General features: G+C 42.1%; 1 protein-coding gene across 1 annotated transcript in view; it reads left to right on the forward strand.

Moving 5' to 3' along the window:
* Positions 1-15474, forward strand: part of PSMD1 (proteasome 26S subunit, non-ATPase 1) — a 60101-nt gene extending 44627 nt beyond the window's left edge. Inside the window, exons 19-25 of the mRNA XM_059855570.1 lie at positions 4075-4177; positions 8118-8287; positions 9403-9495; positions 10519-10611; positions 12318-12464; positions 14299-14453; positions 15255-15474. Of these exons, the coding sequence (XP_059711553.1) occupies positions 4075-4177; positions 8118-8287; positions 9403-9495; positions 10519-10611; positions 12318-12464; positions 14299-14445 (753 nt within the window). The 3' untranslated portion in view covers positions 14446-14453; positions 15255-15474. The remainder of the gene's footprint in view (positions 1-4074; positions 4178-8117; positions 8288-9402; positions 9496-10518; positions 10612-12317; positions 12465-14298; positions 14454-15254) is intronic.
* Positions 15475-16694: the final 1220 nt, after the last annotated feature.

The following is a 16694-nucleotide window of genomic DNA, read 5'->3' on the forward strand; positions in this document are numbered from 1 at the left end:
GTCAGCCATCCTAAAACATGAATCACTTGCTGAGTCTGCCTGTTGGAGTTTCTGGCTTTTTGAGATGATAGGTGAAAGACTCTGTCCTAAAGAAAAACGTGGGTAGGAAAATAGCTAGTGAAAATATAGATTATTTGAGGTGTGTAATAAGGCAGATCTCTTTTCCCAAAGAGGCCTGAAAACCTTGACTTCCAAGTCATGTGTGATACTTCTGCTTGATAAAAGGGTGGTTAAAATAGTTGGCCAGCAAATACAGGATAAGATGTATAGTTTGGAAGTCAGTGGCTTGTTTAAAAACGGGGCCAGAAGCTGAAACAGCTTAATGTCAAATTGTTGCCTGATATAGATACAGAAGGCAATTAATTGTCTAGTCATAGAAGCACTACAGGTATTTAAAAACAAACAGAAACAAAATTCCAGATTAAAAAATAAAAAATACCTGAAGTATTCTGCCACTTAAGGATCTAAACACAGAATACACAAATTTTGCTTCTTATAAATACCCCAAAAGTTGGTTGTAACCATTATTGTTTCTTGCTCAAAAGTAAAAGAAATATTTTGAGGGGTATGCTTCCAATTAAGTTATTTATTATTCATGGGAAACTTTTTGGAGATCTCTGCCAATCTGAAAAAAAAATTACTTAACTCTGATGTGAAGGAGTGGAGTTCTTCAGAAAAGGAGCCATTTTTAGATTGCCAGGACATATTTTGATCTGATTAGATTCCTGAGTGACATGCTGGACACTGTGTGCCGAAGGTCTGACTTGATGGATGTGGGTATTTGCATTGCTGAATAAGCACCTAGGAAGAGCAATGTGGTGATTTTTGTGTTCCACAAGCTGATGGGGTTACAGAGAAGCTAAATTTTATATATCATCATCTCACTGCTTCTAAATACTTGGTGATGCTTTGCATGTGAGAGATGGTGATTTTAAAAAAGATGTGTCATAGAGCCTGGCCAGCTTCCTGTCATTGCTGCTCAGTGTTGTCTCTTCTGGGATTTGATATATTTTTTAGTTAACTTATTATTAGTGAGCTTTGGGTTAGAAATACTTTCAGTTCTCTGCTGGTCATTTGGGGAAGATGGTAGCAAATAATCTTCCTTAAATAGTTCAGGATGTTTTTGGGAATAAAATGCTGTCAGAGTTTTTAGAGCTGAGCATTGCAACACCAAAATGCCAGGAATAAACAGAGATTTAAGAATCAAAGTATTTTGGTTAAAAAAACCCAAACATTTTTATTGTGAGAAAAGGGTAGATGTATGCCTTTGAATTAACTTCATTGTGATCTTCCCTTTGTGTTTGTCCTCCTCTTTGTTGTGCTCAATCTTTGTTTAAATGAATAATTCAAAAAATTTAAATTTAAATAGTTTAAATAAGGGGTTGTGAAATAAAGAATTGTAAATACATTAACTCCTTGGACTTGCAAGTTGCTTAAGGACCAAAAAGGGATAGCAAGTGTTGAATAAAGGTGGTTTGGTCTCTTAAGAATTGAGACAGTTCCTCCATGTGCAGCCAACATGATTTTTCCTGACCTCTGTTGGTCGATTTAAGAACCATATTAGTACCAGATATAAAATATTAACAAGTTTATTTTGTGACATGGAATCCAAAGTTACAGATGTGATGAGGTCATCATGACAGAAATCAATGACAACTTCAGGATATGTTTGTGACCTGCAGGGCACTGAAGTCAGCAGTTTTGGAGACAAACTACATGTTGAACTACTTGAAAAAGTAAATTCAATTCCTGGTTTTGTGTTAGGATAGTCATCTTGGCAAAATGAGAAAATAATAAACAAGGTCAAGCCTTTTTCCCCATCCTCCTTCAGTCATAATGGCCTTTTTCTCCATCTTCCTTCAATCATATTGGCCTGTTGTCTTTAAGATGTGAAGAAACCAGGACCAGAACTGCTGTTGGGATTTTCTTCCCCCATTTAGATGAAATGCTAGGTCTCGCTAGGATGCAAGAATGATTTTGCAATATTCTGGTAGCACCTTTACTTTATGAAAACCCTCTACTATGAGATGCTTCTGCACAGTCCTTCAAGAGGGCAAGTGTATGCAGAATAACTTCATCTTTTGAAGAAGATAGATACAACATGCAAACAGTTTAAAACCTATTCTATTAGATTTTATTAATGCTCTTGTTCTGAAGAGCTTGCATTTGCCAGAAGCATTGTGCATATCACCTGCCAATATTTCCTGTAATTAACTGTTTATAAAATCTTGTTCTTGACAATCTCCTGGGCTTCATGTGCATGAACATTGACTGGTGGAGGGAGATGTGGTAAACAGCCTGATAAATGACATCCCTTGGTGGTAGGAAATGGTGCTGTATCGTTCTCATATCTCAAAGTCTCTGTTGTTTCCTCACTGTTTCCAAGGTTCTGTGTTTGGCTTCATTTGAACTCAGTGCTGTGCCATTTTGGCCAGCGCTAGTTATCAGAATGGGGTGTGTGTTTTGTTAGAAAGATGAAATGAGTCATTGTCTATATTTTAGTGTTCCTCCTGGAAGCTGCCCAAATAAATTTCTAGGTAGCATTTCCAAATGCTGTAGAATTTTTGAAGTGCTTGAAGATTTCAAGGGAGAAACAAAGCTTGTGGGTTTCATAGCATATTAAATAAACTTACACAGTAGCTCAGGTTGTGCTTGTTGCTGTGGTTTGAAAGAAAAATAATAGCAGATAAAAGGGCTTTACTAGACACACTCTGGCAGGTTTTGCTTCAACAGCTTAAGAAATGGCTTGCTGTTGACATCTTGCTCCATTTTGTAGGAGGTGAGTGCCCCAGCACCTTCTCCCAGGAGAGAAGCATTGGCTCCATGTGAGGTTAATACCTTCCTGAACTGCTGCAGCCAGAGCTGCCAAAGCAGGCTTTCCCTTGCAGCAAGGAATGTTTTCAGCTGGGACCTGATCCACTCAAAATTCCCATTCCTGTAAAGCATTTGCTTTGTAGGAACAGCCTGAACAAGCATGTGGGCCTATTATGCATTTGAGTGTTGAGACCTTTGGTCTCAGTCCTTGGTCTGGGTTGGCCTGGCCCCTAAGTCTGAGCAGGATAGTCTCTCACCCTTTCACAGAACAATTTTCCTTCCATTGACTTTTAGACTCTGGAAAGGGCACACTTAGTGCATTTTCCAGGCCTGGCAGTGATCCTTGGCTCACAATGCACAGGTATGCAGAACTGATATGAACACAGAATGCTCCTGAGATGAAATTACATATTTTGTATTTTTATAAGAGATGGCATGAGGACTATTTCTTACTGCAGCTGTTCAGTGCTTGTTCATTTAATGCCTGCTCTCAGCTGATCTGCTGTAACCTGTCCCTGTCACCTGGAGAGGTGGCAGCCGATGTGCTCAGGTAGAGCAGCCAGGTTTCTGTCCTTGGTCCCTTGTCAGTCCCTTGTCCCTCTCAGACACCTCTCTGCCCTGCACAGGGTCCTGGTGCCAAAGCTGGCAGGTTCCTGGTGGGCTTGTTGCCTGGGGGTTCTGTTCATGTGCTCTGTTAATGTACACGTGAGCAGGAGCTGAGGAAGGTGTATTAGGGAAGGGGTTTTCACAGGGGCAGTGCACCATGACCAGGGAGGTGGATGATTTCCCTTTCTAGCCCTCTCTCTCCTTCCCAAGTGAGGTGTTCCTGCCCTCTGTTCCAAGGCTGCTCTGTCAGTTCAGACACCAGTGTGAACATCAGCAGTTCTGCTGAATGCCTTCTCACTCCACCCAGGGTTTAGTTCTCTGAAGATGTGATGACAATGTAAATTCTTTTATTCCAGTGACACCCTAGAGATTCTCAGGGTATTCCTATAAGGTTTGCAAAATGTGATTTGGAAATGCACATCCATCCTCAATATTATAAATCAGTATATGGATATCTTCAAATGGGGAAAATCTCTGTGATTAATATTAATGGGGTGGCTTGTAATGCCAATGACTAAAGCTGTTGAAAATGCAAATGTCATTGTAGGGTGCAGAAATTGAAGATGCTTCTATTTAAGATGGACAATTTGACTCAGGCAGTGAGTTTTATAATCTCTCTCTCTTTTTTTTTTCCTTTTTATTATTTTTAACCAGGTCAGCCAGTTCAGGCAGCTCTATTCCAAAGTGATCAATGATAAGCATGATGATGTTATGGCAAAGTTTGGAGCAATCCTGGCACAAGGCATTTTGGATGCAGGTAATTTCTCAAACATTTAAAGCTGCTAAAATTTCTTAAACTTGTTTGGTTGCAATCACTGTAACAGCAAATTCCATTTGGGAGATGTGCTGGTTTTCTGTCTGTCATGTCATAGTAGCAAGAAATCTCAGTTTTCAAGGAATTGTATCTAATTAAAGGAATAAACCCTGTTCTGTAGTTTCAGCTTGTATCAGCATGTTTCTGCTAGGAGAGACTCAGCCCAGTCATTGGGGCTGAATTCATGTCCAGAAGTCTGGACAAATATTTTTTCTCTGAGTCTGTTTTGTCACCCTGAATGTTGATTTATTATAGCATGGTAGGTTGCTTCTTTATTTTTCTAAATCATCACCTGCTACGGAAATTCAGAAATCATGTGGTATCCAGTCTTCATATTTTTCTTTTTCTGTTAAAACTTAACCAGTTTCATATATAAGTTTTTATATATATGTCTTTAATAACTAGTTTTTGCTACTTTCATGATTATTAAAAGAGGTTGCACAAAGGAGGAAGCACAGTTAACTGCATCATCAGTGTTTTTTCAGAAGACCCAGTTAGTTTCACAGACTACTGCTACCTTTTTCCAGCAAAGAAAACATCATTTCATGAATGCTAATGACTCAATGTTGAGTCAGGAATAGGATTCTCTAAGGCCACCAGCATTTCACAAGGGCTGAGTTGCAGGACCTATTAAGGACAGTTTCTGTAAGCAAAGAGGACAGACAATGTTTTGAATTTTTCCTTCTGCTGAGATAGCATTTGTACAGTGCCGTGCCTGTCAGTGGCACTTCTTTTGCATGTTTCCAAACACAATTTCTCCCATCTAGTCTCTTGTGCTGAGCCCTTCTCTTGCCATGCACCTCCTTATCCCCTGTAATAGGCAGAAAAAAGCTGGTTTTTCCTGTACTCTTGAGATCAAGATTAGTCCTGAAGTCCACAAGCAAAGGAGCCTCAGAATTTGTCTCTGTGCTGTGGCTCAGGCACAGCACCCTGCAGTGGGTGCAGTGTCTGGGGAATCTCTGCACCTCCAGGCTGTGCCATGGGGGAGAAGAACGTGGTGCTGCCTGCACCTCTCTGCATGGAAGCAGGTTTAAAAAGCTTCCCTGCTGGCCATGTCAGGCTGCTCTGTCACAGAGGACCAGGCTGCTCAGTAACAGGCACCACCTTCCTGCCTCCTGGGTGCCCCTCCTGGAGCTCAGGCTGAGCAATGTTCTTGGCATGAGACTCAGAATAAATTTGGTTGTTCCCATACTCACACTCAGTTCCTGGGAAGTCAGGGACTAGCTGGCTCTGGGATTTTTCTCTCAGCAGTGCAGACCTGTTTTGAATTCCGACCCTTAAGATTAAATCATAAAAATACAACTAGAACCTTATTTGCTTCCTGTGTCACCCATGTATTGTATAATGATTTGGAAACCAGAAGTGTCCTGTTATAATAAACTTTATGGAAATTTGTGCTGACTTTAACCACTTTTTCTTGCTGAGAGACTCAGGGAAGGCCTATTAACCTATTGCCACTTTCATTAGAGCCTCCTAAAAGAACAAATTCTTTTTATCCCTCCTATACAACTGGAAGTACTTACCTGAAACAATGAGTTATAGAATTTAATTATTACCAGGAAGAAAATGTTCTTTGTGTTATCTGCCACAGCTGGGGCAATTGAATTTAATTTTGTGTCTTTTTTTGTGGGGTGAGGAGAAAAGCCCAATTTTCTTCCAATGACAGGGTTTGATTAGAAGTGAAAGATTTCCAGTGTATGCCTGAGAAATGATGAGCTAGAGGTGTGATTTTTGCTCTCACAATGAGGCAGCCATGTAGGCTGGTAGTTTAATGGAAGGAGTATCTTGGGAGCACTGAAGTGGAAATGAAGTATTTGGTCTTTGCCATTGCTGGGGCATTGAAGAATTTGATCATTGCCTTTGCTGAGGCATTGATGAGACCCAGCAGCAACATTTTTCTTTAATAAAATAAGAAAAAATTTACTAAACTAAATTTACTAAATTTAACTTAGTACTTGGGTTTTTTCCCCAAACCCCCCTTGCCCCAGTGGCAGTAGGAATTTTTGGAGATGGATCTTGTAGTACAAGGATCCCTGAAATTTTTTCTTTAGTGTTTTTTGAACTTTTTTTTCCAGGCATCATGTTACAGCTTTTATTCATCCAGCCAAAGTTCTGGAATGTGTTCCCTTCCAGGCACTCAGGGCTGCTATTTAATCATGAAAATAAATCACAATTGTGCAGTATTATGTCTTCCCACCTTTCTTCTTCCCTGCAAAATCCTGGGAGTGAGGGTGGACTGTTTGTGGGTATAAAACAGCAGAAAAAAGTAGCATGACAGCATCTTTTGAATATTAAATCTGTTGCTCATTCAGGAAATCCCAGAGACTGGATAATTCTAGGTTTTATCTGAATTATAGGTTAAAATTCTGAAAATTAAAGTACAAAAGTTTGGTAAAGTCCAATTAAGCTGTTTGTGCAACATTCACTGGGCTGCTTGATTCAGAATATCTGCTGATAACCAGGGCCTGGTCCTTACACAGTGATGCAGTAAAGTTCAAAGTGAAGATGGGGGAGGAGACCAGAAATTTGAGTGTGCACTGCTTGATATGTTTAAGGATAGCACAAGACCTCAGGCAGTCTACCCACAGTGTTGTGGCAAATTCAGATGAAAGGGCAAGAGATTGCTCTCAGAGAAAATACTAAGCAGCAGAGCAGACCTAGCAGTAGAAAAAGACGGGACCGTATCTTTGTCTTTCTTCAAAGACGTAGCAGGAAGGAGTTTTCCTATCAAACAGCAGGAGATCTATTGCTACAAAAAAGGAAGAGGAAGGAGATAGAATGTAGGCAGAGCATACTACAGGAGGGCATTAAAATGTCCCCCCTTGCACTGCCTCTGCTGGACTGACCCTGACAGATGCCCAAGATGACAGTACTGCTTCAGTCAGGGCTTTCATTAGTTTTGGCAGCAGAAGAGAATTCTGTTTGTCTTTAAAACTCAGACAGCTCCATTGCTGTCTGGCCCTGCCTGAGGTGGCTGTTTGTGCAAGCCTGGGAAAAGCTACTCCAGTTTGGGATTTTCAGCTGCAGGAGGGGGTGTTTGTGTTTTAACAAAGTTAACCTCCCTGCACCGGGTCTTGTCAGCAGTAATGGACTTGCCTGGTGCCCTCTTCAACTCAATGCCCTGTGTTTATCAGCAGACAGAAGATCAGATTAACACTTTCTCACTCTGTCTGCAAGTCTAGTCTTTCAATTTTGTTTCTAGCTGGATGTTTCTGCACTACATCAACATATGGAGTTGTTTGGGTCTCTGCTTTGCAAGTGCAAATCTAAGACTTGGTTGTCTGGCAGAGATGTAATTTTTCTGCAAAGGCTGCAGGAGCTTGTCTTTGTGCAGCTTAGATTGATAATGTCTAGAAACAACTTCTGAAGTTGCTGCTGTTTACATTTTTTTTTTCTACTGAGATGGTGTAGGATAAAAACCTAGTCATATTTCTTCTGAATAACTGATAGATCAGGGAGACAGTCACAGAAAGAAAAGTTTCTGTATGCTCAGCTGTATATGTACTGTGTTCCTCCTGAGCCTTGTCTTGGGGATCATTTCTATGCCATGTTTTAAAAGTGTTTATGGCACAAGTTTGTCTTTTCCTCTCCCTCTCACTGCCTGTACTATTGTCTAACCTGTATCCTGGCAAAACAAGCATGGAAGGGCTGTATTCCCTGATTGTTTGGGTACTGTAGAGCAGTGTGGTCGCTGTGCTGTACATCTGTTTTACTGAGTAAGCTGAGCTCTCAATAAAGGAGGGAAGTGTGTTCCAGAGGAGGAAACTGGCAGCTCTGTGGCCTGTGCAGGCCTTTGACAGCAGGTGTTTGACATTCATTGCTCAGGTGTCTTTGTGGGGTACCCAGGAATAAATAACTCACTGACTTTCATGATTCCTTACAGGGGGCCATAATGTAACCATTTCACTGCAGTCCAGGACAGGACATACACACATGCCTTCTGTGGTGGGGGTTTTGGTCTTCACCCAGTTCTGGTTCTGGTTCCCTCTGTCACACTTTTTGTCACTGGCGTTCACCCCAACCTGTGTCATTGGCCTTAACAAGGATCTTAAGGTATGTAATGAGAAGAGAGAAGAGACTGCACTTGGAATATTCGAGTGGTCTGCAAGGCGTCGTCATGGATTTGTTGGTTTTCTTTGCATGTTTCTGACTTGTTTGTGCCAGAAAAGGTATAACTGGAAGAAATCTGAAAAACAGGCTTAAATTGCAGAGCTGGTGGTGGGAATGGGGACAAGAAAAATGTAGAGAGCAGACACTGACCTCTTTACTTCAAAGTAGCTTAAAAAGAAAGGAGCTCTAAATAGAGTATTTTGGCAGAGGCCACCCCATTATCACTCTTGAAGGTCAGGGTTATTTTTTTAAAAATTGTGTTATCCCCCCTTGGCCTTCCAGATAAATTATGTGATGTTCTCCCCTAGGAAAGCTAGCAGTGGGAAAAGAGGATTTGTTTGGATTCCTTGGGGACTAAACATTAAACTGAGGAGCCATGGGTACTGCACTTTTTTTGTGCATCTGTTCTTTCAGCTATCAGCTGTGGTACAGCCCCTGTAAAGCTGTGTACCATGCTGGGTCTCCTGTGCTGAAGAACTGAGCTAGGAAGTTCCACAAAAATGCTTCTGGATATGGCAGCATGGGGGTGTTTAAGAACTTCGATTGGCTATCAAAAGATGCTTTCTACCCTTGCTTAAGTAGCCAAGAGTAAGAGAATGTGTGTCACTGGTAACTCACCCCCAAATGTACAGTCCTTTGGCAGGAAGGGAGTGTCAGTGCTTGGTTTGCCCTCGCGTGCAGTGACAGAGCAGATCTTCACTTAGATCTTAAACCAATTTTGTGTTAATACACACAAACACAGCAACAACATCAAAACCACAAAAGCTTTGAAGCAATGAAAACAAAGCGTGGTGTGAATAGGATAGAGTGTATGGAGAGGGCTAGGAGAGCTTGCCAGAGTCAAATTATAGAATAATTAAATAACATTGTTCTAGTTGAACCACTGCCACTGATAACAGTTTGTCAGCTTCCGGAGAGGGAGAAGGGGAAGCTTGTATTCTTTAGAGGATCTATGTTTGTCTCTGTTGGAAGGAAAATCAAGCTAAAGTAATTATTCTGTTGTGGATTTTTCCCCTGCTTTTCTAGTTTCTAACATTGTTCTAAACTCTTTGTCTTAGATGCCAAAAGTCCAGTACAAGTCCAACTGTAAGCCGTCCACATTTGCCTACCCCCCACCTCTTGAGGTACCAAAGGAAAAGGAGAAAGAAAAGGTATTTGAGCTGGTTTTCTGTGTAAGGACTAACCTCTTCTCCCTCCTAGTATAAACATTGACTTTGGTGGTACTACGAGGGAATCTAAAGAGCAAAGGGAAAAATGGCAGGTGCTGTAGTCTCCGAAAGAGAATTCTAGGTAAATTTTCCTGCTGTGCCTGGGACTGTTGTTGATGTGGCATACAAGTGCTTTACTACTGAATTGCTGCAACCTCACTTGTCTGAAGTGGTCAAGCAGAAGTATTGAATTAAAAAACTGCTTTCCATGCCCTACTGATTTGTATATGCAGCACCCAGCACAGCAGGGTCCTTTTCTGTGACTTGAGCTCCAAAATGCTGCTTCAGTGCAACTGTTGAAAATATTAGGTGAGACACTTCTCAAATAGTCCCATATGGAAGGAGCAGTGGGCCCAGGTGCTAGAATAATTGCTGTCAGCTCCATGGATTGCAAAAAGGTGAGTGTGGCACTGAGAATATCTTGGTATTGAAAAGGAGAAGATGAGACCTGTGGGGTCACAAGTGGGACAATAGTGGAAGCAATTTGTCTCCTGGCACAGGATGGTAAAAGCTGTTGAGCAGAGCACAGCAGCAGGCAGAACAGCCCTTAGGGAGCAATTGTGGAACAATGGAGACCTCAGGCATGTCATGCTGATGAATGACATGGTGTGAAAACTGTAAAACGTCTTACCAGAATTGACTGCTGGACAGGACAGATTTCCAGGCCACCGAGGAATCCAGAAATTAACTCTGATGAAAGGCAAAGCTCACTGCTTATAGCTGTTTTCCTGCCTTTGAATAGGATGTGAATTGGACAAATCTTTTCTCTTTAAACTTCTCTGGCCAAAAGTTAAAATGTGCCAAGAGCCCACATTTATTCTCACCAGCAACATGACAAATGCTGTTGCTCCGCCACGTTCTCAGAAAATGTCTGCCATTTGTTCCCAAAAGACTCCAGCCTGGTGGGTGGAAGCTCTGTATACTGTGTTGGGTCACACTGAATGCCTCATCTGTTGCCATATCCAGGTTTCCACTGCTGTGCTGTCCATCACTGCAAAAGCCAAGAAGAAGGAGAAGGAAAAGGAGAAAGAGAAGAAGGAAGAGGAAAAGATGGAAGTGGTGGGTGCAGACATTGAAACTTAAAGGTCTTCTTTCCCCCTACCCTTATATATGTGGAAGGTGTGTCATGAAAGTTGACACCCACTTATCTCTGTCCTCTTGCAACCTGTGTTATGAGCAAAAAGCACTGACACACATTGCTGCAGACACTGGTTAGCACCTTTAGTCTTTGTGTGCACTGTTAAAAGCAAGAAGTGCTATTAATTGTGAATCTGTTATACAAATAAATCTTCCTCAGTGTTGCTAAGTAACTGACTTCCTGAATGGCAAAAGCTTGGCCACCTGAGCATGCACTGCCTCATGTTCCGTCACTGGCAACCAGCACCCCCAGCTGCTTTCCCTTTCGGCCTCTTTAATTTAAATTTTAGTCTAACAAACCCCACATATGTGGCATTAGATCAAATGTCTGTAGGAAAAATAACCTTCCCAGACCTACATAGACATGACCACATTGTAGGCAGTGAATGTCATGCAGCTCGCCCAGAAAATTCATTATCTCATGCATGCAAGGTATAATCTCTGGGTTTTGGTTTTTGTTCTTCTTTGTCAAGTTTCCTTGTCACAAATGATTGCTTTTTCATTGAATTATTCTTACAGTTCTTTGTAGTAAGCAAAATGTGCTGAATAGATGCATATTTATTCTAAAATTGCTACAATATATATTTAAATGCAGTTGTTGAGTGGAAGCAATATATTAGAAGGGGTTCACACGTTGTGTGTGTATGTCTAGATTTTTAAAAAGTTTCTTTGGCTGAATTGAGCAGAAAAACAAGGATGGTAAACAGGGAGCTTGCTGCCACCTGCTGTGTTTGAATTGAGTGTTTTGGCCATTGTCCTAATGTTTTAGAGGTATCATTGCTTTCGTGTTCCCCTCTTATGCCTGTTATGTGACTAGTAATCCATAGCTTCCAAGGGTTCTGCACAGCAATGAGCAGCTGCTGTGCCAGAGAAAGTCCTGTCTGCTGTTACAGGACATGCCATGCATTCAGTGGTGTTCCCAATAGTTTCCTGTTGGTTGTTCCCATCTTTTCTGCTTTGGCTTTTTTTTTTTTGTTTGTTTGGTTTTGGTTGGTTTTTGTTTTGGTTTTTTTTTTTTGGTTTGCTACTCAAATGTTTCTGAGCAAGTGGGAAAAAATGACCCACCTTTTGAAGTATGTAAAGGTTAGTGGTTTTTTTCCTTCTGCTTTTTGCCTCTAGCTGCTGAGTCATTGATAAGGGAGGGATTCACTGTAATTCCGTAGCAAGTTGCTGAGGTCGAGTCATTTTGGGTGAACTGCTGTCACTGCCAGTACTGTGAAATGTTAGTGACAGCTTTATAGCTGCAAAAATACAAGGGCAGCTTTTGGCAATTTTCATATGCTCAGCAATGATATTAAAGAATCTTCAGTTGTGACAAAAAGTGGTGAGTGAGTTTACAGAAAAAAGCAGAAGAAAGAGAAAGCAGAGGTTAAACTGTTCCACTGCTACCTCTCGCTGAACTTGCTTTCATCTGCAGCTGAGAGTGAAGCATTGCCTTGTCAAGAGCACTTAGATCCATGCCAGCATTTTCTGTGCCAGCTGATAGATAAATATTAGCATGTTCCTCAGCAAAAGAATGGTTTCTCACCACACTGTGGAACTGCTGCCTGACTGCATTGCCCTACTGAACTGTGAAAGGTTAGAGGCTACTGCTGAAATCATGTTGATCTTCTCTTCTCCCTCCACAGGATGAGAATGAAAAGAAGGATGAAAAAGAAAAGAAAAAAGAGCCTGAACCCAACTTCCAACTTTTGGACAACCCAGCCAGAGTCATGCCTGCTCAGCTCAAAGTTCTCACTATGACAGAGAGCTGCCGGTACCAGCCTTTCAAACCAGTATGTGTCACCTTCCCAGTCCATGTGTTTGGCAGAGCATTCCCAGTGCTGGGCTTGTGTATAAGGCCCAGAAGTTCTATGTGTACATGAGAACTCACAGCTGGTGCAGCACTGGAATGTGTTGCAGGGATTTGCAGCTTTGCTGTCAACATATTCCCTTTCTTAATGTCCCTCTCTGCAAATGGTCACAGGCAGTTCTAGCTGGGGGAAAGTCAGAGCTGCTGCAAACCTTTTCACCATGCTAATGATGCTTTGTTTTTCTTTCTTCTTGTACTTGTGTCAAATGCGCAGCATGAAAATCAATCTGACATATTCTGTGTATTAATGACATTGCTGGAAACATAAAGACTGAGCCATGATCTTGAAAATAGAAGTTTTACAGGTTCAGTGTCAAAGCAGTGAAATACATTAGGACTTGTGCTGGAGCTTTTTTGCTCTGCAGTGGGAGTTATACCTACATGGAGGGTTTTTTTCATTGAACATACTTCCTATTGAGTTACATCTGGCTTTAGAAAAGTTCCCTCAGCTCCTATAAACATAGAGGAGAGAGAGCATGTGATTGTCAGATGGAGAATGAAGAAGGTCTTTTAGCACTCAGCCCAAGGGGTAACTAACTTCTCTGTGAGATGCTCAGATATATTGCAAATCTGATAAGCTGGCTCCTGAACTGTAAATCTCCTGAGTCAAAGTCTTCTGCCCTTTATTATTGTTCAAGAAATAACATGCTTGACTTAAGCCCATTTCCAGGATTACACATGGGAAAATGGTGTTCAGTAGTAGTAATACTTTTTCCTGGAAAATAAGGAATGTTTTTAATAAATGGATTTCCTGGAATTCCATCAGCACATTGGAATTCTCTGTGCGCTGCTCCCTTTTGAAACATCTCCTTTAGCAAAGCAGTGGAAGGGTTTTTAGTTTCTGCCCTTTAAAACGAGGTGACCCAACTGCTGTTTGGATTGAGAAGATCTGCTGTGTGTTCCAATAAGTGTCCACTCACTGAAATGTGTCTGTTTGCTTCAGTTTCAAAAGAAGCAGAGTCCTTGGTGGGGGAGTTCAGTTTCCTGCCTTAAAGCCCCATAAATAGGTTTTGAAGAGAAGAGAACAGTGCAGTTTTTGCTGGGATTAGGGTGTGTAACCAAGGAGCCTCTTGGAAAGGAGCCGTTCTGGACCTTTGCTCTGCTTTGGGGAATGCCAGAGTAAAAGACCTCTTTGAAATGCTGTTTATAGCCCGAAATCCTGCTGTGGCCAAAGCCCTGATCCCAGCCAGGCGTGACACAGCACTGCCTCTTTGCACCTCGTGTTCCACTCCCGGAGGTGCTGCAGCCTGCCAACGTGTTTGGTTGTGATCTTTGTAATTAATTCCCCTTTGGTTCTGTGAGGTTCTGCTAATAGGATTCCTGACTCAATGGAAGCTGGTGATCAGATTAGTCTCGATTAGTCTCTGTTTCAGAGAATCTCCTGGGATGCAGCTACACAGAGAGGCTTCACTAAGTATTGTAAACCTGAAAAGATGAGCCTTATAAAGCAATTACAGTTCAATTAGTTTTCATGTGGAAAGCCCCAGCCTGGGAATGGGGTAAAGCTGTAAATCCAGATGTCACTTTCTACTCAACTGAGACCTAGATAGAAGAAATATAACAAGTAGCCTGGCTACACTCTGCCTGTTCCATGCCCTGATCAGGCAGAGGTCCAGGTGAGTGTCAGATGCTTTGCTCTCTGAAAGTCATTCCTGCTGAGGAGTCTCAAATGGCCTAGGATAGACTCTGTGGCCACAAACACTCCACCACGAGGCAGGGGCAAGCAGCTCTAAATGCTCATGGCACTTGTCTTGCAGCTTTCCATTGGAGGAATCATCATCCTGAAGGACACCAGTGAGGATATGGAGGAGCTGGTTGAACCCGTGGCAGCTCACGGTCCGAAGATTGAGGAAGAGGAGCAAGAACCTGAACCACCCGAGCCCTTTGAGTATATTGATGATTAAGGCCTGAGGTACAGTGTAGTGTGCAGAGTCTCCTTTTTAAATCCCAATGAAGGAAAAGCCTCTTTGCACCAACTGAAGCAGTTATCAGCACTCAGCACTCTTGGTTTAGTTCTTTGACAACTTCTGTGGCAGATTTGGAAAAAAATTCTGTCCTAATTTTAAGAGTTTGGCAGCTTAGAAGTCCACAAATTCATTCTTTTTGGTCAGGCCTGACTCAGTTGTACTGGATCTGCTCTCTAATCTGGCAGGCTTAACTATTCTTGAGTAGAGCCTGACTGGGCAGAGAGTAGTGCAGGGGTCACAGGGACAAGTTTGCTCCTGAAAGGTGGCAGAGGGGCAAGTAGTTTATATAACGAAGTTGTCATCTACTTGACCTCAGGGTGCCAGGATCTGTCAAAACAGAACTACTGTTTTGCTTCCTGGAGTTGCCTTGTCTTCCCAGCAGTTCTTAGCAGAATTTAAAGGCACTTCAGTCAGGGGCTCTGAATGCCCATGTAGTAGATCTGTTTCAGGCAATAAATGGTGCAGTTCTCAGGTTCCTTGGTTAAACTGCCTGAATGGATGTGCAAGTTTCTCACTGAGAGGCAGAAATCCAGTTGCTTTATTTCCAAATATGGGCTGGCATGTCTCAGGGCTCCCACGAGCAGAGATTATGCACTTGAATTGGTGGATGGGCAGGGAAACAAACTCCTTGCTAAAATCTATTAATGTTGTGTCAGTGACAGGCTCGGGTGAGTGTGTGGGGCCAACCACAAGAAGCCTTAATTAAACGGATTTGATTTTCTGGTTTCTCTCTCTCCTTCCTCCAGGGTCATGTCATCTAAAGAAGACACAATGCTTGATATCAGAAAGACAGGCATGAAGACCTTCCTATTGAGATCTGATGTTCAGTGCATGCAGCCCCAATCTGTGCTGAGCTGAAGCTGATAGTCTGTGTTTTATGGCTGAAGAACAGATATATGCTATTTAGTGTACTCTTTCACAAAACCTTGTTTTCAAATAAATATATTAAAAACTCTTGACATAAAACTTGCTTAAAACAAAAAAAAAAAAAAAAAAAAGGAAGCTAACAACTTTTACTTTCCTTAAATGCTAAAAACTAAACTCAGGTTGTGCATCCTTGTCCAGCAGAGCTTGATTGACTGCTCCTCTGTACAATCACCGGGATCTGTGCACACCTCTGCACTTGTTGAGGCTGAGCAAGATCACAACTGCAGCCTGGCCCAGCCATGGCACTGATGCCACAGAGGGCAGGTCTCTGCTTGCCAGCAGCTGCACAGATGAGGTCTGCTTCCATATTCCCTGTGATCTTTCCCCTTGCTTATCCTGGTATTCATGTGATGGTGTGGGGCTGACAAAAGGGCTCAGGGTGTTAATGATGGGGAAATAGGGGCATGTTTCTCCTTGTTTCACAGAAACCCTTTTCTTTCTTGTGTGTGTGTTTTCACTGCTTTCACCAAATATGAGCAAAGTAGCTGATATGAGCAGGTTACATTGCAGGCCTAGATGGAGTGGACCCAGACATGTAACTTGTCATAGTGATGTGTATCATTTGCTAAGGGGGAATTTTAGTCAGGGATATGGCATGAGGAGCAGTCAGAAGGAAGGAATGGTGCTCCACCATTCACTATCCAGCTGGCCCTTCATCTTTTGGGCTGTAACACTTCAAAGGGTGTCTCAACAGCAAGCCAGAGACTGCAGCCCTGGTCTGCTGCCGGCAAATTCTGGGTGAAGCTCCATTGCTGGAAACAGCACATAAATGCAATGAAGTTTTATTGTATCTGTGTGTGGGGAGAGTATTTTATCCATGTGAATATCCCACTATCTCACATGCATTGGTAATAATGGAAGATACATCTTGCATGCAGTGCTTGGGAGCTTCTCCAGCAGATGGTCTGTTTTGTTGAATGCTACTATAGCAATGGGATAGTCTGCCTTTGTTCTCTGCAAAGCTAAGGAATACTGAGCAGAGATGTGGGACTGAAAACCAGTTTTGAGTCCTTGGCTTCAGGCAGAAGTCCCTCAAGTTGAAATGTCTCAGCTTACTGGTTAGAGCTTGCAGTTCTCAGCATCATCCAGATCTGTTCTCCAATGAAGTGGAGCCAAGAATGAACCTGAAATGGCTACAGACAATATTATTGTCAGTAAAACTGGAAACAAAGAGTGAACCACTGCTCCAATCCCATGGTCAAAGACCTGGTATTGTCGTGTAAGAAACAGAAGCTGGACAAATGTACATTGGTGAGTCT

The sequence above is a fragment of the Haemorhous mexicanus genome, chromosome 10 (genome assembly GCF_027477595.1).
Source record: "Haemorhous mexicanus isolate bHaeMex1 chromosome 10, bHaeMex1.pri, whole genome shotgun sequence".
In the NCBI taxonomy this organism is placed as follows: domain Eukaryota; kingdom Metazoa; phylum Chordata; class Aves; order Passeriformes; family Fringillidae; genus Haemorhous; species Haemorhous mexicanus.